A 24438-nucleotide genomic window follows, 5' to 3' on the forward strand; every position below is an offset into this window, starting at 1 on the left:
GTGTGAGCAGACAGCCGCAGTCGCAACATCAGCCAGGGCTGTCGCTGCGGTGAGATCCTCCTCCGGGGAGCTAGCAGCGGTGACGGCGCACTCTGGATCCACCTGCCGCTGGATGAAGCTCTTTCCTTGGGCTCCTCGATCTGAAGGCCCGCTGGTAGATGGATGGATAGCTAACCGGGTGGAGGGTGGTGACCTGCCCTTTGCTGCATCTCTGCGGTCTGATCGCGGGCAGACGTGGACGGGGTGAGGACCGGAATGGTGAATTAAAATATTTCTTCTTAACTGATCGGAGGACTGATCGAGTTTCCCACTCGTCTATGGGATGATTTTTTTAATTATTTATTTTTTTATTGGTGGTGGAAGCTGAACTACATGTCTGATCGGAGCGGGAGCGGGAGGAGAATGCAGCGCGGCGGGTGTGTGGCGGCAGGTGGATGGCCAACCTGACCGTCTCAGCCGCCGTCCCCCCCCCCCTCCAGATCGGCTGGCAGCAGCCGCCGCCTCGGCGCTGGCTTCTCACGGATCAGTGAAAAGGACGAAAAATAACCCAGACTTGAATCGGAGTAAAATAAACAGTTAAAGGCGGAGCCATGCTTCCAGGGGTCGGGGTGTTCGGCACCAGCCTGACCGCCCGGGTGATCATCCCGCTGCTGAAGAACGAAGGCTTCGCGGTGAAGGCGCTGTGGGGCCGGACGCAGGAGGAGGCGGAGGAGCTGGCCAAGGAGATGAACGTGCCCTTCTACACCAACCGGATCGACGACGTGCTGCTGCATCAGGACGTGGATCTGGTGTGCATCAACCTACCGCCGCCTCTGACGCGGCAGATCGCTGTCAAAACGCTGGGTGAGTCCCGCTGCTGGATGCTGCGGCCCTGCTGCAGCTCCCAGCATCTTTGTTTGTGTTTGTCTCTGCTTCAGTCAAACATCAGATGTGACCTTTGTGTTAATGAAAGTCATACCTGGACTCCTTCCAGCAGAAGCACACACCCACACACACACATGGCCCTCAGAGGGAGGCTGATCTAGTTAAAATGTGGAGCAGTGCAGCTTATTCTGGAGATCACATTCACCGTGATGAATGAACGGTGGCGGCGTGGAGCCGCTCTGCACACACAGGCTTTATTCACCGCTGCAGCCTGGCAGCAGAGCTGAGCTGGAAGCTCCGATAGGTCAGCTCTGTGACTGGAAACATGCAAGTTCTCTACTGCTGCACACCTACAGCAAGAAGCGGAGAACAGGAAGTGACGTAGCAGCACCAGTGCTCACTAACAGAGGCCACACGTCTTCCTGTCTCTCACTTAGCTGCTGATTAGTTTTGACCTTAGCAGATGTCAGGTCTTGCTCTGTTTTAATGACCTTACAGGTCATTTGAAAGAGATTAGTCTAGCGGTTCACCGATTGCATTTTTCTGGCCGAAAAAAGAAGGACTTTCCGATTCCGATTTTGGCAGATACCGATTATTTTTTTCTTGTCTGAAAATTTGCTAAATATACAGACAAAGTCGCTAATTTGGCAACAGTCTGTTGATTGTTAACAGCACATGTGCAGATGTAACATGGTGGACGGCTCTGTGGGTTTATCCATCTAACCATCTAGAAAAGGTTTCATGACAGGACTTGGAGTGTGTGTGGCAGCAGAAAGACCGGTGTCTCCCAGGTCATCTTTTGGGTCAGATTGTGTCACAGATGAGCCGTATCTGATGGATATGCGTCCAGGCTGGGCCCGGCCTGCGTGCCATTCTTCTGCTCTTTCCTCTCGGCTCGTTTCCTCACGGCTTCATTGTGTGAGCGCCGCCTGTTCCTTCCCACCCTCCCCTCTTCCTCATCAGCCAGCCCAGGCCTGGTCCAGTTCTGCTTGCTCTCTGCCGGGCCGACCAGTACGAACCACAGTTTGGTCCTTTGGGCCAAGAAGTGCTTTTTGAAGCGAAACCTGTAATAACCGGGTTAGAGTAAAAGCTGGCAGTGACGGCCTCGTGCTCCGGCTCTGACATGGAATCCATCTGGATCGCTGTCAGCTGACCGCTGGAAAATCGGCAGCAGCCTCTCGGATCAGCACGCTGGTCGTTTTCTGACTTCCTGCCCCCAGCAGGGTGTGAGACGAGGAGCTGGCTTTCATAAACATCATCAGGCTTCCTAATCAGAGAAATGTGACCGTGGATCAGAAGCTTGATTAGCCTATTAGCTTGTGTTCATGTCCAGCAGAGCTACCAGGATGTTTATTCTGGTCTGTGCTGGTTTCACCCAGAGATCCTCCAGATTTTCTCACGTTACGTCTAGATCTACCGCAATAAGCAATAAATTGATTAATCGCATGATAAATTAAAACAAACTCAGTGATTTCCATTTGAATGATTTATCATTTCTCTCTCCAGCAAAAACTGGATGATAAAAGTCTTCAGTCTGGTGCTTTGGTCTTAACTAGCACTTGTTTTGAAGGACAGTTTTGTTTGTTACAGAGACTTCATAATTTATTTTATTTGGTTTTTTTTGTTTATTTATTTTGCATATTTCAAATATCTTCCAGTTCCAGTCTTAAATGTTTTTTAAAATTTAAATCTTATTGATATGTGTTCTTGCATTATTATGCCATGATTACCATTCTATTAGTTGAAAATGGTTTCAAAACAATAATAGCATTGATTATCGCAATAACTTCTTGTCCAGCAACATTAGTTGTCGTGACAGACCTGGTAGTGTTGGTCCGTCACATAAAACCCGGAAGGTGTTTTTGTGTAGAATAACAAAAATCTGAAAGTGGGATGAATATTTTGATATGGCCGATCAGTCCGAGTCGCAACAAACTAGTCGGCGCAGCCAGGTTTGTTGTGTAATTAAGAAAATGAGAACAGCACTGAGGAGTTGGTGGAACATTGCAGCAGTTGTTCTGGTTCTACCTGAGCTCAGAACCGGTCGGTCTCGCTGGGCAGCATCTCTCTGTGCTGCAGCCAGTTTTCCTTTTCTTTCACCTCCTCGTGTTTCCTTTTCTCACTACAGCAGCATTCCTGAGGCACCGCTGTCACTCAGGCTTTTATCTCAGCAGCAGCAGTAGTAGAGGATGTCACGCTGTCTGCTACACATGCACACACACACACACACACCCTCTGACGCTGATTTGCCGTCTAGGACAGACCCGTGACGGCCTGGGGGATCCTTCAGACCCAGTTTGTTGTAAGGAAGGTGTGATTTCCTAAGACTTACAACAAGGTTTCCCCCAGAAAACTTGCTAAGCCCGGCGGTCATTCATCCATCGGCCTGCCGTGTTTTTAAGTTAAAAAATGTTTAAAGTTGACAGGAAATTTTAAAATATTACTTGATAATTACTGGTATGTATTATTAAAAGATTGGAAGATACCTGACCACCTACTATAAACGCTTAAAAAATGAAAACAATTTAAAAATACTTAAAAAAAAAAAAGCAAAAGCAATGCTTAGCCTGGTGGCCCGCCAGACTTATAATTCACCGGGGGAAACCCTGCTTACAGTGGCATTTAGTTGTTCTGCCAACAGCTTGGTTCATGTGATTTAACTAGGACATGTTTTTTAAAAATAGATACAGTGTCTCTGCTTTAGCGCATTTATTGGTTTTGGGTACCTGAAGTCAATCGCCGATTGGTGGAAATATAAACTTTGCTATTTTTGTGTTGTTCCACTTCATTTAAATAATGTTTTGTTCAGTTTATCAGAGCCGGCCTGAGATTCTCACAGTGTAGCCTAACATAAACAGCACAGCATCCTGGTACTTAGGTAGAAACTTTAAACAAAAATGTATTACATAGTCTAGCTATGTTTTATTAAAACAGAAGCTTTACTGACCTTTTTAAGTATCTCACAAACATGGTGGCGTTAGCTTGTAGCATTAGCCCAGCTAGCCTGTGTCATCCATTGGCATTTCCTTGTTTCCCGCCCTTCTGCCTCATAGGGAAAGTATTTCCAAACAATGCTTTTGTTTGCCTTGTCGGCTAAAGAGGGTCACTTATATTTTTTTGTGGTTGTACTCGCCATTTTAGTAGAGTTAAAAACTTAATTAGGAGGGTAAGGAGCTGAATCTTTCTGGTACTGCTAGAGAAAGTCCAGCTGTCTGGGCAAATGTCGATTTTGACTCAAATGAGAATCTTTGAATTATTCATTTTTTAGTTGTGGTTAAGTGAAAGGATTGATCATCTTTACAATCATAGCAGAAAAGGCAAATAAAAAAAGACCTTCTCACCACAATAACACATACAAGGAGCAACGTTTGTTGTTCAGTTTTATCTCAAAGAAGCTGCAAAGAAAAAAGGCTCCAAAGATACGGCTGGTACTATAACCCTGCAACATGTCATCAATACCTCACCAAATGGTGTCAAATTATCTCAAACTGAAAATTAATATTTCTCCTTTTTAGCAGAAGTAGTTCAGGGTTTGTGTAGTTAAAGTAAACAAATACTTCACACCACATGGAGCTGTTGAATTATCATGCAGATGTTCTGGTTTGATAACTCCTCGGTTCGCGGCCTACTTCCTTAGAGGCATCAAACGGCCGTTAAAAAAAACTCCTCAAGTGTCCTCGCTTCCACGTGGACACCATGCAGCTTTAATGCTCTGGTAAGTGGAGGAAAGCTCTGGGCGTCTGAGCGAAGAAAATCCACTTCAGGAGAAGCATAGATTATTTAGCTCTTTAGGAAGGCCGGGCTGTGAGCTGTGGCCGAAAACTCAGGGGAATAAAGACATCCGAAGGAACTGACTGTCTGGATTTACTCTGTGACAAACAGCTTTATTAGGTGGACGTTACACACCGGGCTGTTTTGGTGATTTTAATGCAGCAGCCTTTGGGAATGTGAGAGCTGCGCTGAAATGTAACCCACTGCAGAGTTTCAGGTGCTCTCCCTGCCTCTGTGTGTGCTTGTGGGAGGCAGGATGTGGTGAGAGAGAAACCTTGCAGCTCAACTCTGTGTGACCGCTGGACTCCTCCAGCAGCAGGAAGTGTCTCTTTAAGGCAGCTCCGGTGTGAAACTGCTGGTGCCTCTGAAGTGCACCAGACTGCATCGTAACGTGAGATGGACATGTCAGAGGGAGATGGCGGCGGCGTTCTGCGTCAGTGGGGAGTACGCTGCAGCATCAGGCCGAGTCTGTGTGCAGACATGCGTCGGAAAGCTATCTCTGTTTTCATCAAAGTGCATCAGATGTGATTCTGAGCTGCCCCATGTGAGAGGCAGAGCGTATCAAGTGTCTGGTCAGTGTGTGTCTGCATCATCTCAGAATAGCCTGCCATCAGGACGGGTAGTCTGGGAGCAACCCTCCTGTCTGCGCTGAACGACAACACATCACCGCCTGCGACTTTACTCTTACGTCTAACTCAGCACTCTAACTCCTCGAATCAATGAGGTTTCCTTGATTGTCGCATAAATATCAATACCTGACAAAGAGAATGAAAATAAGTCCAAAAAAAAATCATCTAAGACAAGAGTTTTCCAAGCCAGCCTGACCCAATCTGTCTCCTTGTTTGCTTTAGTGGGATTCATTCTCCTGCCTTCCTTTGGTCTGACCTACAGTCATGAAGTTGCCTTAAAAGAATCTCTATGGCAACATGAAGTGGGCTTAACGACACATTACGTACCGATTTAAAGAAAATCAAGGACGGATTAGAAACGTGGCTGGACTTATGGCATTAACGACTCATCCAGGAGATCATAACAGAATCCAGAACATCTGGAGCACTGCAGGCCTCACTGGCATCAGCTAAAGGTTACATTGAATCCAGAGTTTCTAAACAGTTCAACTATAACTGAATCAGTTCTAATTAGTGTGAGCTGAACTCGGAACTGGTTCTTCGGAACATTGACATTGCACAACAATACAGCCTAGACATTGACCTTTAAATGTTTACTGACCTAACTTTGTGACCTCTGACCAGTTGAATGAAAAACAAATGAACTCTGAACTGTAACTATAGATGATGTCATGGTTGTCTTACACGTCAGCCAGAGCAGAGAGCAGAGCAGACATAAAAGTAGAACTGTTGATTTGATGGAGCAGATTGTAAGGAGGTGTATTAAAGGGTCTGCGTCTCTCAGCTTGAACTTGATTAGCGTTGTGATGAAGAACTCCTTCCTGCACTGATTCAACACCTGCTGACACCATTAAACAAGCCGGTTTAAGGCTTCAGCTGCAGATCATGCTAATGCTATATGCACACCACAGTTTTTACCTTGAACATTTTGACTCCTCTTTTACGCACTGCCTTGTGTTGCTCATGCATAAATCAAACTAAAATGCGTTTAAGTTTGTGCCTGTAACGTGACAAGACGTGGAAAAGTTCACTTTGGTAAATTGGTGTTTACGGCTCTTTTATTAGAGCCTCACGATGATGTGAGATCTTACCACCGCAGAGTAAACAGCACATGACCCGGGTGTTATTTCTGTTAATGCTGACATGCGCTGAGTCATGGCGCTGGTTCGTCAGCGCTCTGATGAGCTTTCAGACACCTGCCTGTTCTGACTGGCCACCCAGTGGCATGCAGCTATTTATAACCAGTCTGCAAAGGGCAAGCCAGCATCATCATAAATACATGTTCCACCTCTGATGCTCTTATGCAAGCACGCTTCAGAGCAGGGATGGGCTGTTTGGCAACCAGGCCCATTTGTTTAAAGGGACGGTGGTGCCAAAATCATGCGGATTATACAAAAATCCACATAAATTGGATTGGAGGAAAACACTAAGACAATCTTTTATTGTTTGTTTCCTGCAGATCTGTTCTGTAAAATCTGGTCCACCAAACAGCTCCAGCCAGTTGGGGCACAAGTCGAAGGTCATTATGGGGTGTTCTGAAGTGCCTGGTATTGGCACATTAGCAATCAGCCTTTTGTTTGCCTCGACAGCTGTAGGGTGGGGTGTCTGTAAATTGGGTTTCCTTTTCAGAGATGCCATCAGTGTTGATGAATTTGGTACCTGCGAGGTGTGGAGGTTGTTTGAACAGGTTTCCTTTGAACCACTTCAGCGCGGTTTTGGCCTGTCTTATGAGGAAACTGCTGCTGCTGTAGAAAAAGATTCCTAGAGCATGACACCTCCAGCTCTTTGCTTCACAGTTGGTATGAGCTCTTTTTCCTGGAAAGCTGTATTTTGCTGACGCTGAACATGTCCGCTGCTCTGGTATCCAGATGAACTTTAGGCTCGTCTCTCCACTGAACATTGTTCTAGAAATCCTGGTGGTTGTCTATGCTCTGTCTGGCAAACTTCAGTCTGGCCTTATTTTCATTCTTAGCAGTAGTTACCTCCTTGCACACGTTCCATGAAAGCTAATCTTTCATGGAGCCATGAAAGATGGATGTCTTTATAAAGCCATAAAGGCATCCAGCTTTATAGCAGCAGTAGTGAGTGTCTCCTGTAGGTTCCATATTGACATTTTAGGACATTTGGAGTCTTCCTGTTGCATCTTGCAGTTTGCTATCAGGGTGAACTTTCTAGAATGATCAAATCTATTAATGTTTGTTGTTTTTCTGAATGTCATCTACTTGCAGACAGTTTCAAGGTGATATAAGATTCATTTTAGACCTTATGGTGCTACTGTCTGTCTTCTTTCAGAAGATGTTAGGTTCTTTGGATCTTAACATGGTGTCCACTCACTCTTTAATGGTCAGGAGCACATTCTGGATGTCAGTGTAAAGAACCCTGTTAAACTCTGTTAAGGAAACTACTCAGGTATATTGCTTTTATTCAACAAAACACATCAGGTGTAAATTAAATCGATATGAGGAAACCCAACTTCTGATGAAAGCCCTTGTCAGACTCTTTGCAGCGTTTCTGGTCTCAGACTTGACTGAATCGAATCTGGTTTATTAGAAGAAAGGCTCCTTTCTTCTGATGTTGACTTCTGTTCAGTTTGTTGGCTAAATAGATTCAGAACCTTTGGGTTTCAGTGGATTCTGACCGATTTAGGCCCAGTCAGATCAACGCCCTCCCTCATGGCGAGCCAGCCAGGAGAATAGGTCTGATAGAGTGCTATGCTGCCATTCTCATGCCTTCTCCTTTCAGTGTTTTTAGCACAAGGTTCCCATTGCTTCTCGTCTGTGTTCCCTCGGACACCCATTAATATGCTAATGACGGCCTGGGAGCGTACGGGCCGGTGCGGGTCTGGCAGAGACAGGAAGGAACGGGTATACGGTGCAGAGCGCAGAGGAGGCTTGTCATCCTGTGAAATCGCCTTTGTGTTTGGGTTGAATGGCTGGATCGGGGGGAGTTTCTCTTAGTACACCGCCACACCGCGCTTGACAAGTGAGTATCCCTGAAGAACCCGTCTCTTCATGCTTCTGCATGGAGCCAGGGGGATCTCTCCGGCGGTTCATTCCAGATGAACTTGGATTGGAAGCTTTGGATGGAGGATCACATTGTGGTGGTAAATCCCAGGGCCATGCAGAGGGCAAGCTTTTCAAACTGGATTTAATCAGACGCCGGCTTCTAGTATGAAATAATTCTGCATCATTAGGCAGACATCTGAAGAAGGATTTCGTATCTCTCTCTGAGCAAACTCAATTGAAGGAAAGCGAGTATTTGCTTTCAGGGATTTTCGAGGGTCAGTGCTTTTATTTGGGCAGAAAAACGACAGAATCAAAAAAGAGGAAGAGAAAATTGTCATCAAAGACCCGTAGCTCAGGGATTTTCCAGTGACGACCTATGTCCTAATATGTGATCAAACTCACAGTGTGCGTGTGTGGGGGTGTGCGTGTGTGTGTAGGGATCATTTTCAGTTTGTCATGCAGAAAACAAAGGTTCTGCCCTAATGATTGTGTAAGTCATGTGGTCATTCGTGTGAAATATGGCTGTAAAGGAAATCATTTGTCATTAGACAGTGGGGGGCGTAACAAGCGTTTGTGATATTAAAAAAAGCCACATTCCTTCCATTTCAAGGCATTTCTTGTAGTGCTTCCTGGTTGCAGTCAGCATGTGACTTCATCCACTTGTAAGGCAGTTTTTAGGGACGTAAAAATTTGAATGTATGGACTGATAAATAATATTAACATTGCTGTAGCCAATAAGGGATATTTATTGATACTATATTCCCTACCCTACCCTTTTAACACCATGAAAATATGTCCACACCATTGACATTGTTTCTTTTCTTCACCTAAAAACTCTACAGTCCTGTATTGCATCACTATCAATTTCAGATGACCAGACCCTTCACATCCCAAAACACACACAAATGGCCACGAGACGGAAACATCCATCAATTATTAATGTTGGCCTAATTTTACTGAGGCTGATTTTAATAATTGTCGGCCTCAGTAAAATCACAAATTTTACTGATTTTTGATCAGTAAAATCAGAGATAGGACTCTGATTTTCATCATCCGACGGTGCCGTTAATAATAAAGTATCTCACGTCATTACTAGGTATAAAAGCAGGTGCCGCATGTTGGCTTACAGCATGTTAGCTTGTACCTATTTCCAAAACTCTTATTTTGAAGTGTCAAAAGAATGTCTTTGAGATGTCAGTCGATTCAAAAAGATTACTTGTTTAGGCTGAACCAACACAAAAGTGGTACCGTTAATACCAGGCGGTTGCATCAGCTTAAACACAGCTCCCTGTGTGTCTGTGGAGTTAGGAAATCACTTGTGTAATTATCTTGCACAAACACACCACGTCCTGTCCACCTCTGCCTGCCACACCTCTCGACTCTCTTTGAATGGTTTTTACTGACTGGTGCCCCCAGACGTCCCCAGCTCTTTCCTATTAGACCAGACCTGCTCCAATCGGTTTTTCAAGAATCAGCCTGACTGTGCTTGCTAATTGGCCTGCAGGGGATGGAGGGAGGGTGGCAGCTGCAGACATGAGAGAGGACGGATGTGTTGAAGTTGTCAGTCAGAGCCTCTTTATTTTTTCACCTTTCTGCCGCCGCTTCTGTCACTTTTTCACCTACACGTTTATTTTCTTTGATCAGGCAGGAAGAAACAGCAGAACTCTGATAATTACTGACGAGCTGCAGATGAAATCATCGTATTTCTAAAGCAGGAAGTGAGGCTTTGGTGTACGACAGTGAAGTGCTTCTCACTTCCTGTTATGTTGACGTCTGTGTGATACTGAAGGTTCTTCTGATCACTTCCTGCTTTCAACACTCTCAGTGTGTAATGACTGTTCACTCTGAGGGAGGGATGTCAGGATAAGACGCTTCTGTTTAGTGGGCAGCCATCTCTTTCCATCTGCAGAGCTTTGCAAAAACTACTCGTACTGAACTTTTTCACTTGACCTCAATTTCCAGCCTAGAGTAGAACCCCGGTATGCTAACCAGGGGGTAGCGAACCACAGCCACCCACGAATGGCTGAAATTCTCAGAGACTTGAGACTTCCTCTAAAAACGCTTATAACTGCTTATTTTAACAGTTCAAACACCAAATATACCTGGGTATGCATGAAGGCGCAATGGAAACCATCTTAGCTCTACCATGCAAGCTAACATCTATAGTCTTCATCATCTCCACTCTTGGGGGTACAACCAATCAGCAACAAGGAAACTAAATGTCGTTCCTGGATTGGCTGCATTGCAAACGCCAGCTAGTAGCATGGTGTGTAGGTATAACAACTTCCAAATATGTATTTTATTCATATATTTTAAAATTTTCTCCAAAAAAATCTGCTTTTCACAGAATAAACTGCGAATAGTTAAATATGTGAATACTGGACCGTGAGTAGGCTGGAGTCTGATGTATGTTAGATTTTATGTGATGGACCAACACAACGTAAAGCATCATTTTGACGAGGAAGGAGAGGATGAATGGTTTCGAATTTGTTTTAACAAATCATGAATCTGAAGAGCAGATGTGGAAGAAGGTGTAAGCTGGACAAACAGGCCAAAGTTTTAGGGTCTACTGTAGGTATGCATTTTCTATGGTAAAAATACTTTCAGCTGCTATTTTAGCAAAAAGTGGTTCTGCAAAGCGTTGACCCTTATATCACTTGTCTTGTAGAAACCACACCAATGGATAAAGCTGGGTTTTATGGGTGTAATTTCAACAATTCATCTTCTTAAAGAGACAGTAATTCAGATGGCTGGGGCACTAACTTTTAATCCTACATCTACGAGTCCATTCAGTAGATTTCTATCTAGTTCCACCCCTACCATGACGTAGAACTGAACATTTTAAATACAGTTTTCATTAAGAATCAGTTATGAATTCCTAATGGTGAGCCAGAAATAAACTGTAGTGAAGTTTTACACAAATCAGCCGATCTGTCCCGTCCAGATAAACTCCGAAAGATGCAAATAAGTGTTTGCATGCAGAGTATTTATCCTCAGCTATTTAAAGACGCACTGGAAACATCGACAGATCGTTTCTTAGAAAGGCCAACACATACCGGTGTGTATGAGTGGCTGTTGCATAAAGTTTTACAATCAGTTAGATTATTTCCACTACTCTTGGCCGTGTTCTGCAGACAGTGATGCTCAGTCAGCATTAGCAGGTAACAGCGGTTTCTTTGGCTGTGTGTTCTCCTCACAGCTCTCAGCAGGAGTGCTTTGCATTTTGTATCTTGCCGATCTCCTAAGCACACAGCCGTTATCACACTGACCTATATTAGCAGGCCGGACCAACCTGAGCAGTCAGGGATTCGCCGTCTCAGCCTGTCATACTCCATCTGAAGGAGACATGCAGTCAAAAGTTAACGGAGGACACTTTGGTTGGTTTTATGTAACACCGCTGTTGGGGTCTCATGTGGGTGACTCAGACCGCCGGCCCTTCAGACAGAGCTGCCTCACGCCTCAGCGGTCACGTTGTTAGCGTGTGCTGCTTCCAGCAAACGGTGTGTAGAGAGATTTGAGAGATTGTTTCCCCCTAGCTATGATACCAGTGACCCCTGGGAACACACTTCACATTTGTATGAGCCGTGTTTGTCGTGTTGATGAGCATAAAGTTTTCTCTTTTGCTACAGGCACTGTTTTCTGCTCAATACGGTCTAATATAATCAACAGTTTAAATTTTTTTGATATGTCTGGCATTTGTTTACAGTGTTTACAAAACAATATCATCTTGGACATATTGCGACCTAAGTTTTTATGGGTTGCACTTAGTAATGCTAACCATATTAAGCATGCTGTTATGGGAGCTAATCAGGGAGGTAACAATACAAAGATTTGGGTCAATAATGATATAAATATGACATAAATGCTGCTGTTATGGCTGATGACTAATATTTACTGATATCATACATTGTACTTTCAACACAGTTTAACAGTGATCGTATGGTCTGCATTGCCACTCTACTTCTGCTACACTCCCCATAATCCTGCACTGCAAATGCCGATCAAATACCATCCGTCCGTCCGTCCGTCCGTCCGTCTGTCCGTCCTAATTCCTAATTCCTAATGTTTTAAAGTTTATAGTGTCAACACTGCAATGATTTTGTTTTCAATTAGTAGTATTAGTTAAATCCTGTTTAACTCCAGGGCTGTGTAACACCGACTGCTCTCCATCACTCACACACAGCGATGTCCAGCTATCAGTCATTACACAATATTTGATGACTGATCTTAACAGAAAGGTTTTTAAAATCTCATTGTTACAAGAAACCTCAGTTTCTAAATCTGAGGTTTAGAGACTGAACCTCAGATTCTAAACAAATCAAGTTGATTCCAATAAATCACACTTTTGTTGATTTATTGGTGGTTTTTACTGTGAAATCAAAAAATTAGAAATTTGATCATCAAAAAGTGACCACAGATTCTCGGATAGGTGCTTCTTTGAGTAGAAGTGACCAAATTACTTGCTTCTATTTCTAAGCAAAAAAATAAAAAATAGTGTAGTAATTTTTAGAAATATTATAAAAATAATTCATTTCAGACTCTGTTCCCGAATTATGATACTTCACTGGCAGTTTTCAAAGAGAGTTTACGTCAATAAAGAAAATCCAAAATTGCCTGTCACATTTAAAAGAAGAGTGTTAATTCTCTGACCTCATGGTCTGACTGTTTTTAGTTTCCTCTCTGTTTTGTTGATTCTTTAGGGTTTTTTTTTAACCAGCTGACTTTTCTGTCTGAACTGCCAACACATACTCTGTAGGTAATAAGCTTACATGTTGGCTCCTTAATGTCCTGCGAGTCATGCGTTCCATAAAAGAGCTGTGTGTGTTGAACTTTAGAAGTGTGTGTAGCTCTGTGCAAGAAAAAAGTGACCTACTTTAAAGTGATAAGTGTTAGCTCACTGCGGCTCATTAGCATCCTGAGCCTCCTCTCCTCTGCTACCTCCTAGCATCTTTCAGTAGCTTCACCAGACACAAAGATTCCCTTGATGACTCCGACAGAATCTGCCAGAAAAACATGGGCCACATCATGTGCTTTTATTTTTAAAGTCCTTACTCCCAGTTTAGACCAATTCACGAAGCTAATAGTGACTAGAGACGTACTAAACCAGAATTAGCATAATACGTTAGCATTTATCGCAGCTAGCATTACAAAATCTGCCGCCTCTATGTTGGTATACCGGAGAATGTGGATTACCTTAACTCTGAGACTTCCACGTGGCTTTCGACATTTTACAAATGAAGCCTGTTTCATAACAAATGGAGGTTGAAATGGCAAAAACGGGAAAACAGAGGAACTTTCCTGAAAGTCATTCCACTTTCCTGTTATCCACCAAAAGTCTAGCTCTATTGCACAGCTTGGATGAACCGTAGACTTGTCTTAACATGTTGAAAATACAGTGTCCTTTTAAAATGCGTCATATATTTCTGCGCTGCCTTTGACATTAAAACATCTCTCTCATACTGGAAACGGTTATCACTGAATCTTCTAGACTTGGTAACAGCACAAACCTGGTAGCACTGTGTATTCTTATTGATTAAGCTTTTACATTTTTGCTAAGCAGCCTGTCACCAATTTAGACCAATTAAGCTGAAAAAATATGTTGAATCTTATTTCAGCCCATTCATAATTATTTAATGGGTTAAGAAAAATATTTTAAATCATAGCATTGTTTATAACCAACGTACAGCTTAGGGGCAGTCACTGTCCGCTTTAATCAAACTCTCGTCCGTTTGCTGTTTGGTTTTCATGTTTTCTTCAGTGGTTCTTGATGCAGCGCCCCCACAGGTGAAGAGATAAACTGCTCAAATCCTTTGAGCAGTTTCCTTGAGTGCACTGTGAAAGTGAACTGGACCAACTGAAAATGTAACAAATGTTACAATTTTGAACTGAGTCTACCAGACTATCAGTTGTAAAAACATCTAATCTTTTTTCTTTCTTGTGAAATACGTTTTTAACTTTTTTTAAAATAACTCTTTGTTACACACAGTTAATGACCTTTGTCCTGTTAGTCTCATTTAGCCTGCACAAAACTGTCACTTAGAAGCAGTTTCCGCTCCTGCGTATATTTTCTGACCGCCTCTACAGACGTGATCAGAAGAGCAGTCTGTTTGAAAAATAGCCAACCCTCAGCATAAATTTTCTTTACTTTATTCTCCTTCAAGCTGCATGGATTGACCTTGTAGTCATGCCTTTGTAATTAACTAGCTGGGTGGCCCTCAAAGACATGTTTACACCACAGCAATTCATTAACATGTCAGCAACACAAAACCGATCTTTAAATCACATGAATGTGGCATTTACACGCGCTAAAACCTGAAGTGCCTCTGGACGGCTTTCCTGGTTTCCCTGCACCCGACGAAAGCAGCTGTGGGCCGCTCTGATGATAAAATGCAAATGTCACAGGGAGGGTGTGAGTTGGTTCTTTGTGAGGCTGCAGACAGATCCATCAGCAGCAGCACTGGCTCAGCTGTTTGTGAGCTACCGGGGCTGCTGCTTGTGCATGTGTCAGAATGATTAGAGAGGAGAAGGGAAGCAGCTCGGTCCAGAAGTTAATCAGACCCAAGAGGATCATGAGCAGCGGGGGACTGCAGATGTAAGGCTTTGAAGACATACACATCCATCTACTTTTATTATTTATTTATTTGCATGCAAGCTCCATGGACTTTACAAAGAGGTCATCTGTGGATACCATCAGTATCTATGTGGTGTGATTGGGCTTGGACAGGACCCTTGTTTGGCTATAATCCATGCCAAACAAGCCACTCTGGTACTGAGGTTAATTGTGGTACTTAGACACATTGTGGAATGCTAACCTCCTTACATTAGCTGAAGGTTAGAGCAGGCTGAGTGAGGCTAATGCTCCCCATTATTCATGATTCTGCTGTACGCTAATGGACCTGGAGCTACATTACAGACAGTGTACACACTGCAATGTTCCCCTGTCACCATGTCAGTATGTTAGCTGTCCTTCATGTGGTAGCTTATTGTTTCAGATTGCATGGTTTTGTGGTATAGAAACATAAAGATGTTTTATAGAACAACGCAATTTATTTCTGAGGTCAATCCATAGCAACAACTGTTTAGCATATTTGTCAGGAGCGCTACACTTTAGCTATGTTAGCGAAGTTTGAATAATATGTTTGAATAAATTTTAGGCTGACATTATAAACCAAAGTGAAAGACTGTAATTTTCAGAAAAATGCATGTTTTTAAAATACAGCTTGACCACGATTGATCACAAAGCTAGTGCCCACTAGCATCATATCTTTAGCTAAAACTGCTGTTTTGTGATGGTTTCTTTCTTATCTTAAAATTAAAAACTTCCAGACCCCAATTAATTATTTAGTTATTCTTTATCCAGTAGCCCATTTATCTTATATTAGCTAATCTAATAATTAGTATCTAACTTTTTTTTAACTATAGAGAGTATGCAACAAGTTTGTATTTAGTTACAAAGAGCGTTTATCAACTCTGAGAGCTTAATCCCAGCTTGCATGCCAATTTCAGATGTCAGCATAGAGGTACTAGCTATGATAAAGTTATATTAACCTTTATTCTTATGTAGCATCTGTATTGCAAGCATGTTTGCCTTTTCTTCCCAACAATCTCTGCTTTATAATTGTTTTATGGTAAATTAGATTTATATGATCAGTGTATGATTTCCAAATCATACACTGATCACCACTCCTTGTTTTCAGGGAGCTGAGAGCAGAGAGACAACATAAAGGCCAAGGTTATAAACCTCTGCTGAATGTGATATGTCCTCAAGTAATTCTACTTATTAAAGTCACTCCATTTTAATCAGCTTAAATCTCTGTACCAAAGGTACTTATCACATGGTCGATACACTCACAGCAAATTCGCGCAGCAGTCCAGCCTTTCATAACCCACTGAATAAAAAGCCATGTATTAGCCACATTGCCGAAAAAAGTAACAACTTGTAGTCCAGAAATTACAGCATTTGCAGGTATTTCTGTGAAACGTGGAAAATCCACGATTAATTTGCATATCTGAAATATTCAAAAGTAAATACAACTTGGGAAGCTGAAATATTTGGCATTAGGACCATCCATAGAATTAGGCACATTCTAGTGAAAGAAAAAAACTGGTAAACCAGGACTGAATCATTCCATACTATTCACAGATTCTTTTAAAGCACATTTTGTGATTCATGGAACTTTTAATCAAGTTGTGAAAACAAAAGATTTGTCTTTTTTTTTTTTGTTGAGCCCAATAAAATATAGTGGCTCATTTCCTGAGCTGGTATGGCCATTACTCCATCAGTCTTCAACCTTTAGTGCAATATTTTTAATGTTGCAGGCATTAAATTCTCATTCATGAAAATTAAATTTAGACTTTCTTTGTGACTATAATAATAATAATAATAATAATAATAATGATATTTTGTACTAAGATCCCCAACTTTAATAGAAAACAGTGTGATAAAGAAAATACACTGAGGTATTCAGAATCAATCTGAGGCTGCTAGCTTAAAACTAAGGAAGGAATTCTACAGTTCAGCTTAGTAAATTCTTGCTAATCAGCCAGACATAGGAAACCTTCCTCGAGGCTTGTATTACTGTAATTTATTTGTATCTTTTTGGTGTCTTTTTTTCCCCTTCCTCACCTCCTCCCTGCTGGAGCACATACACGACGCAGCATGCCAGATGGTTAGACCTGCTGACCTGTTCTCCTAGCTTTTCTATTTCTAGCATAACCAGGCAAAGAGGCCTATTGTTTACACTGTTGGCATTAAGCTTAATCCACAAGCTCCCGCTGCGAATTCCAGCTGTTCCCACTGGATCACATTGCAGATACACTGGATTTATGCAGATGTTACCTCGATTTGTTGTCCTCAAACAATCAGAAAGCATTTAACTTTTAAAACTCTTATAAAAGGTCTAAAACGTTTTACTTTTAAGGTGTTCCCTCACTGCAGCCAAAGCCCTCCTTCGTCTCTAGACCATGTCCTATGTGTGTGTGTTTCTGTGAACGCTGGTACTCAGCGTTATAAACCCTGAGTCATGCAGAGAGGCCCAGACGATGAGCTCGGCAGTGAGCCAGGAGGAGCAGTGGAGTGTGGAGATTTGTCTTTCAGTTGTAATGATGCATCCACTCACCCCTGGCCAGAGCTCCTGCCTGTGTTGGGTCATTTCTTTCTGCTGTTGTCCAACCTAAAGCATCCCAAGGCCTGCAGGACTTGAGAAACTAATCGGATCATTTACAGATGGCAGTTAAGACAGTTTTTAATCAAAGATACTTTAGCTTACACCATTGCTGTTGAGGATGTCTTGTAGATCTGCGTGCTTAGCTAATGGACCACATCTCACTCCCACAGTGGTGCAGTCACCACCTTAAATTTACTCTTGGAACAAATTTCCTTTTGGTCATGCAGGACTTAATTTACATTCAAGTATTCTCGGTCTTTTGTTTTTTCTATGACTACCAGGAATTTAAAGTCTAAGCTTGGCGAACTTAATCTGTTAATTACAATCAAATCAAAAGCTTATAGCAGGAGATAACTCTGAGGAACGCACACTGGGAGTTTGGTTGTAAGTATCAGTTGACTTGTGTCAATTGGCACCATTAACTCTGATGGTTTCTAGAAGGGTCACTAGATGATGGGCGTTGCAGCGGTGGGTCCCAAACACAAACTACTGGTGACCATAGTTGAACTGGAGCAATACTGGCATATTTTATCAGGCGTCCTATATGTTGCTGATCTCTGCTGCCCTCCTGTCATTAATGCTGCCCAGAACGTAACTATGCAAAGGAGAAACCCTGTTTGGCTTGTCTAGAGGTGCTGTCAACTTCTCTGGGCTTAAAAGCATTGAGATACATGAGTAGTAAAAATCTTGGTAACACTATAATTGAAGGAGTGTGCATAAGACTGGCATAATACAGTCATAAAATGACATAACATCTGTTAGGAACACAAAGAAACAAAGAAGTCTTCATGAATGGTTATGACTTGTCATGAAGTGTCATTCAGTAAATAATGACACTTTTAATGCAAAGTTGCACCAGACGTCCCTTAAAAGTGTCAACTTTGCATTATTTGGTAAATAATGACACTTTTAATGTAAAGTTGTATTAAAACTTGCATTGAAAGTCCATTAAAAGTGTCAACGCGGACGTGGGACGATTATATTCGCGCACACCTTTCATACAAAACCCATCCCACTTCAGTATACGTCACGCCCCTTCCAGCCAGGGTTTCCCTCAACGCCCTCCATCCTCCATTTTGCTTTTACGAAACAGTCACGGAGACAGCGCCACACCTTTCTGCAGAGAGCAGACAAAGACGTTACAATTTACATCCAGGAGATTTTAACCATTTGACAATCTTTGTAGTTATTTAGTAAAGACTCATACAAATGTATAGTTGCTCCTCGCGTATGGATACAAAAGTCAGACATTTGAAGGAGACTAGTTGAATTGAGACATCAACATTGCTGTCCGAGCGCATTTCTGCATAAAGCACAACAAACTTCATGAAACACTGCACAGAGCTCTGTCAAATTAGTTTGACACACTTTTCCTCCTCTGCTGTCAAAAAGAGGAGGAGGAATCCTCCTTGTGAAGGAGATGATGCAATTTTGTCACTCAACTACATCAGAGAGAGCTGATTTTGACACTTTAAATGGAGAACTTTAAGTCCTCCTCTATAAGAAGGAATGTCAACACACTCACTGTGAGTGAAGCTTCATCATCACTGTGTCACCCAGCTAACATGCCAAAGTCTTGACCTTTCAAGCCTTTGCTCATGAAACACAAAAAGTAATTGCCAATATTTTTGATCTGACCCTGTTTCTGCCTTCATAAAATTCTAACTGAGAGCCCCACGAGACATTTTAGTATTTAGTCAATCAGTCATAAATTGTCATTTATTTTTGAAGCCAGCTTTGCAAAGTCTTAGAGGTGCATATGAATTCCGGTAAAACATCCGATGGGTTGGGAATCTACCAAGAAAGCGAATTCATCTTTTGTGTCTCCGCTAGCAAAAACACATGAGTCAGGGGCTCCTCTGTTGTTTCTTGGCTTTGTGTGTCAGCTTTGGTTGGAAACTGGGTGGGGGCGCTTCTCAGAACTGGGGCAAACAGATTTATGTCTTGACCTAGCCAATTGGAGCTAATAGCAGATTAGGGGGCGTCCACATCCACAAAACTGTTTGCTCACCCATGACCCCTTAGGCAGGACTAAAGGAAAAGCAGCACTTCCCATTATGAGTGCACACTCTCCATCTAATCTGATAGCATGTTTTTGAGTGGCAAACAGAATGAAAATGATGAATTAAGCAACCAGAATGTTTAGCTCTGATGTGGAAACATTAAAATTAAGGAAGGACATTTGTGCGTGAATCTGAGTCTTGTGTTTTGCGCAAAGAAAAAGAAAACAGTAACCAGACTAGGTAGTAGATTAATAAACTATTAATCCAGTATAACATATTAGTTTTTGACAATAGAATAGAATAGAAATATCCTTTATTGTCCAATTCAAATGTAGCAGCAGCAAAGTGGCAGTAGGTTCACTCAAAGATAAAAGCATAAAAAATATATAACATTAAGAATAACTTACTGTACAGTAAGGACACAATTAAGAACATAAAATGCAAACATCCAATACGTTCCTGGTTAGCATGAAAAATGTTTTAAAGAAATCCCCACACATCCCGGGAGCCTCAAGTATTTGGGAGCCACGCAGGAGTCCGTCGGTTGAAACTGGACTGCTGTTATTGTTTTCTAATGTCATGTTCTCCATTTTAGCTCTAATAGAAAATCTCCTTGAATCTGCCTGTCCTCACATCACTGACGCGTCTCCTGTCTCTGATGTGTTTGGGTTTTGCTTGTAGCTGTCAGCCATTTGATCCACTGGAAGAGATTTTAATTAGGTTCCATGCTGTGTCTAAAGCTTCTTTCTACTCTGTTTTTTTTTTTTTTCTATCAGCCTTCTACTGAGCCTTCAGCTATACCAGTTGATCTTATCTAAGCCCTATGATCTCTGCTGTCTTATACCCTTGAGTTCTAATCCGGTCATATTTTGAGCCCTCTGGTGTATAAATTCTTCCAAATTGCATGTAAGGATTCAAATTTAAAGTGACATCTTCCCAGTTGTTGACTACCTGTTAATATTCCCAGGATTTATAGAACGCATTCACTATTTGCTCTGTTTTTCTAAAAGGTTGCTAGCGTATATACTTTCCTCGACTCGGAGGGGAGAGCTTGTTCCATTCAAAAATCTCAGCGTCAGCTGTTGTAGGAGTTGCCTCGTTTTGCAGGGAGGCATTGTTTCCTTGTGGGAATGCATGTTTTCATTCACAGGAGGATGTCTGTAGATGTTGCTAAATCTACTCGCTTCTCTTTCTTTTCCACACCTCAAGTTCGACTCTGCCGTAGGAAAGAACAAGGAAAAACTGATTTTGCAACTGAAGAACGCAAAAGTCATTATTCTGTCTTTTCTTTTCAAAGGTATTGGCAAGAACGTCATATGTGATAGGACCGCCACTCCTCTGGATGCCTTCCGAATGATGTCAGCTGCTCAGTACTACCCAAAGCTGCTCAGCATTATGGGAAATGTGCTGCGTTTCTTGCCGGCCTTTGTTCGAATGAAGGAACTTCTGGAGGAAGGGTACATCGGAGAACTTCTAGTCTGTGAGGCCCAGGTATGATGAAAAAAACATTTGCTTGCTGCTTGACTGCGAGTCGTTTCTTTTGTTGTCACATTGCTCATATTTCCTGTAAGATAAATAGTTAGAGAAAACATAAAGGATTTTGATTTCACTTATTTTATGACTCATTCTTGGGTTTCTTTGCAGTAAGAAATTGAAGCAATAGCAAAAATCTTGACATATTTTTCTGTTTTTTTGTCACTAAGGTCCACAGTGGCAGTCTCTTGGGGAAGAAATACAACTGGAGCTGTGACGACCTGATGGGAGGCGGTGGACTGCATTCGGTGGGCAGCTACATCATTGACCTCCTCACATTTCTAACAGGTCAGCGTGCAGTCAAGGTGCACGGCTTCCTAAAGACTTTCGTCAAACAGACAGACCACATCCGGGGCATCCGTCAGATAACCAGCGACGACTTCTGCACGTTCCAGATGGTGTTAGAAGGAGGCGCTTGCTGCACTGTCACCCTCAACTTCAACGTCCCTGGAGAGTTTCGTCAAGAAGTGATTGTCGTGGGAACCGTCGGGAGGCTAATGGTCACCGGCACGGACCTGTACGGACAGAAGAACAGTGGCGGTGGGGGGAGCGGTGGCGGTCCTGAACTCCTGCTCAAAGACACCACTCCTCTTGAGAAGGCCTCCTTGCCAGAAAAGGCCTTTAGTGACATTCCATCCCCGTACCTCACTGGGACAATCCGCATGATCCAGGCTGTGCGGCAGGCCTTCCAAGACCAGGATGACCGGCGGACCTGGGATGGAAGGCCCTTGACGATGGCTGCCACTTTTGAGGATTGCCTATATGCTCTTTGCGTGGTGGATACAATCAAGAAGTCCAACCAGTGTGGAGAATGGCAGAACATTGTGGTCATGAAGGAGGAGCCGGAGGTCAGCCCTGCCTATTTGATCAGTGAGGCAATGCGACGCAGTAGGATGTCACTCTACTGTTAACATCTGGCTGATGTACAGCTGTGGAGGACCGTGGCCTTGGTCAAGTTCAAAGTCCTTTCATAGAACTGCTGGATTTAATTTATCTCATCTCTAGTTTTATTTAAATGTGCGCTGTTACTGTTACAGAGATTTTATGCCAATGTGATGCAGATATCTGTGGTTTTGTTGCCTCAGCAACAGGGGGGAAAGCTAGGTTCTTAACAATCAAATCTGTATTTATAAGAAAACTCCACCTGCTTTTTCTTTTACATTTGATAAGGGACTCGAGTCCTTCTGCTAGATGTACTTGTAAACCAGACTAATTCACAAAAGAATGACATTGGAAGCGTATCGGGAAATGAAACTACTTGTTGGTTAGCTGGTCAGTCAGTAATGACAGCCTGTCAGAAACCTGCTTCTGATCATTCCATTCAACAAGCTCACACTTCTGTGTCCTGATGCTTATTACCATCCTGCTGGCTGCTTTATCAAACAAGTATTGTGCATCCTTTCCCTGCATTCTTTCAACGACTTCATGACTAGGAGTGGAAACACAATACCTTACACTGTGGGTCCGAACAAGGACAGCCAAGGAAGAATGAAATTGTTGCTGTACTCTGAAGTCCTTGCTTGTTTTACCAAGTCAACATTTGAAAAGTCAGTGCGCTCGACAGTCTCTATCTGTTTATTGTGCATTCTACCGTTTGTGTGTGAAACAACAGAAAAAAATAACACATTGGCTGGTGGGTAATTCAGAGGCTTTAACATTCTGGTTAATGTATGCAATATAAAACGGCTGCAGCCTTAAATAAAGGGTTAGACCACACCTTACACATTTTATGCCTTTATGCAGTTGGCTGTGCATTAGCCTTTTATTTCTGTACGGGTGATCAGTAGTGATACTTGGATGTTTCCTTAATTTATTGCTTTTACTTTCTGTTCATGGGTGTAGTACGTTGCTAATGCAAAGCTAACCTTAACTGTTGCTGCAAGCAAATATAATCCTGTTCAACATGCCTAAAAGTACAGTAAAAATTAACCATCAACCATTGACTACATAAACAAATACATGAGGCTCTAGTTGGTACGGTTGGGTATAGTCTGTGCTTTTCAATGTCATTAGGCCCTATGTAACCAGAATGGCTAACAGTGTTAATTTTTGAATCATTTTCAGACTGTCACACTCTGAACTCTATCGCTAACGATGATTAGAAGCGGTTTACGTTCCTGAGTTGTCAAAGTGGCTTAATCTGTGTTTTACCTAGAACAAAGTTAGTCATTTTTTATTATCTTACTGCTCTCACTCTTTTGCTGTATTTCATTTGTACTTGGAAGTCAGAATTTCTGACTTCCAAGTTCAAGAAATTAACTAGGGTGCTCCCTAAGTCAGAACTTTGACTGAAAATTTTGTAGATTTCTAAGCCAATCCTAAGCTTAAAATCCAAAATGGCTGCCAGTTGTATACAGCACAGTGATGGCTGTTGAAATAAACTGTTAAATTGCAGTGCTGATACTTTGTTTCTTAATCAATCAGAAATGGACTCAGTTCTGCTAAACCTTAAATAAAGAATGTGTTACTATTGTCTTTAAATTAAGAAAATACCGAGAAATATATTTTTTGCTAATATTGCTAACAACAGTTAGCAGTACTCACCAAAATCTCAAACATTTTCAGAACTGCAACAAACACATTTAAAATTGAAGTGATTACGCCCAAGTCATAGTTTTCTCTCAAAAGCAAATTGAACATATTAACATTGCTTCAAGCAAAAGGCAGCCATTTTGGTGAACAAACCACTGGCAAAGCATAATGGCAAAAGCGTAGCTGGCTAATAGCGGAGTATTTTATAGCTAAACTAATCACTTGTGTTAAAAATATGGTGAAAATCAAAGTGGAACTTAAAATTATAACACAAACACATTAGTTTCTAAATGAATGTCAATGATTGATGTTTACGGTTTGGCTAACACGTTAGCTTTAAATCTGGTTGTAATTAGCGCAGTGCTCGCCAAAGAAATTAGCACAAGCAGTCCTGGAGGATGAGGGTTGAAACCACAGGAGGTCTGTGCATGTCCTCTGGAAAATGTTTTTTTAAAAAGCTCTGTGGGGTCATGTTATATTTAAAATTGTTAGCGACTCCTTGGCCATTTTCCTGAAAAAGCTAGCAAAATAGGCTGAAGTTCAAGTTAGTTTGAAAAAGCCAAAAAGATGTTTTTGTTTTGTTTGTTTATGCATCGCTATTCTCATGTTCCATCTGCAGTTTCAAGTACAAAAAATGTTCTGGAGTACTATTTGTGTAGCAACTACTGAAAATGTACATATGAAAAATATTGCAAAACAAGTGTATGTCTGAACAGTTAAACAAGTACTGTATGTGTTTTATGTGTAAAAAACAAGGAACTGGAATGTGTTTCAATACGTTTTAAGGTATTTATTGTGTGGTTTTGATGTTTTACATTTTCGTGGACTGACCTGCAGTTTATTTGTGAGATTAACAACAGACTGAGGCCTTTGGAGCATTCAGCTTCTTTGTCCCCCCCCCTTTACAGAACCAAAATAAAACAGTTAAACTCAC

At 42.1% G+C, this 24438-nt stretch overlaps 1 protein-coding gene across 2 annotated transcripts; it reads left to right on the forward strand.

Moving 5' to 3' along the window:
- gfod1 (glucose-fructose oxidoreductase domain containing 1) lies at positions 1–24438 on the forward strand. Of its 2 annotated transcripts, XM_032551748.1 has the most exons (4): positions 1–258; positions 364–843; positions 20737–20930; positions 21143–21883. In XM_032551748.1, the coding sequence occupies exons 2-4, from the start codon at positions 591–593 to the stop codon at positions 21881–21883; spliced, it is 1188 nt and encodes a 395-aa protein (XP_032407639.1). In that variant the 5' UTR covers positions 1–258; positions 364–590. The 2 variants fall into 2 exon arrangements, with proteins under 2 accessions (XP_032407639.1, XP_032407640.1); XM_032551749.1 differs by lacking the exon at positions 1–258 and having other exon boundaries at positions 591–843; positions 21143–24438.

This window comes from Xiphophorus hellerii, chromosome 21 (assembly GCF_003331165.1).
Source record: "Xiphophorus hellerii strain 12219 chromosome 21, Xiphophorus_hellerii-4.1, whole genome shotgun sequence".
NCBI classification, from domain to species: domain Eukaryota; kingdom Metazoa; phylum Chordata; class Actinopteri; order Cyprinodontiformes; family Poeciliidae; genus Xiphophorus; species Xiphophorus hellerii.

Coding starts and splice junctions, on each gene's coding strand:
- gfod1 (XM_032551748.1), top strand. CDS start 591: ATGCTTCCAGGGGTCGGGGTGTTCGGCACCAGCCTGACCGCCCGGGTG. Junction 844..20,736: donor GATCGCTGTCAAAACGCTGG/GTGAGTCCCGCT, acceptor TTCTTTTCAAAG/GTATTGGCAAGAACGTCATA. Junction 20,931..21,142: donor TTCTAGTCTGTGAGGCCCAG/GTATGATGAAAA, acceptor TTTGTCACTAAG/GTCCACAGTGGCAGTCTCTT.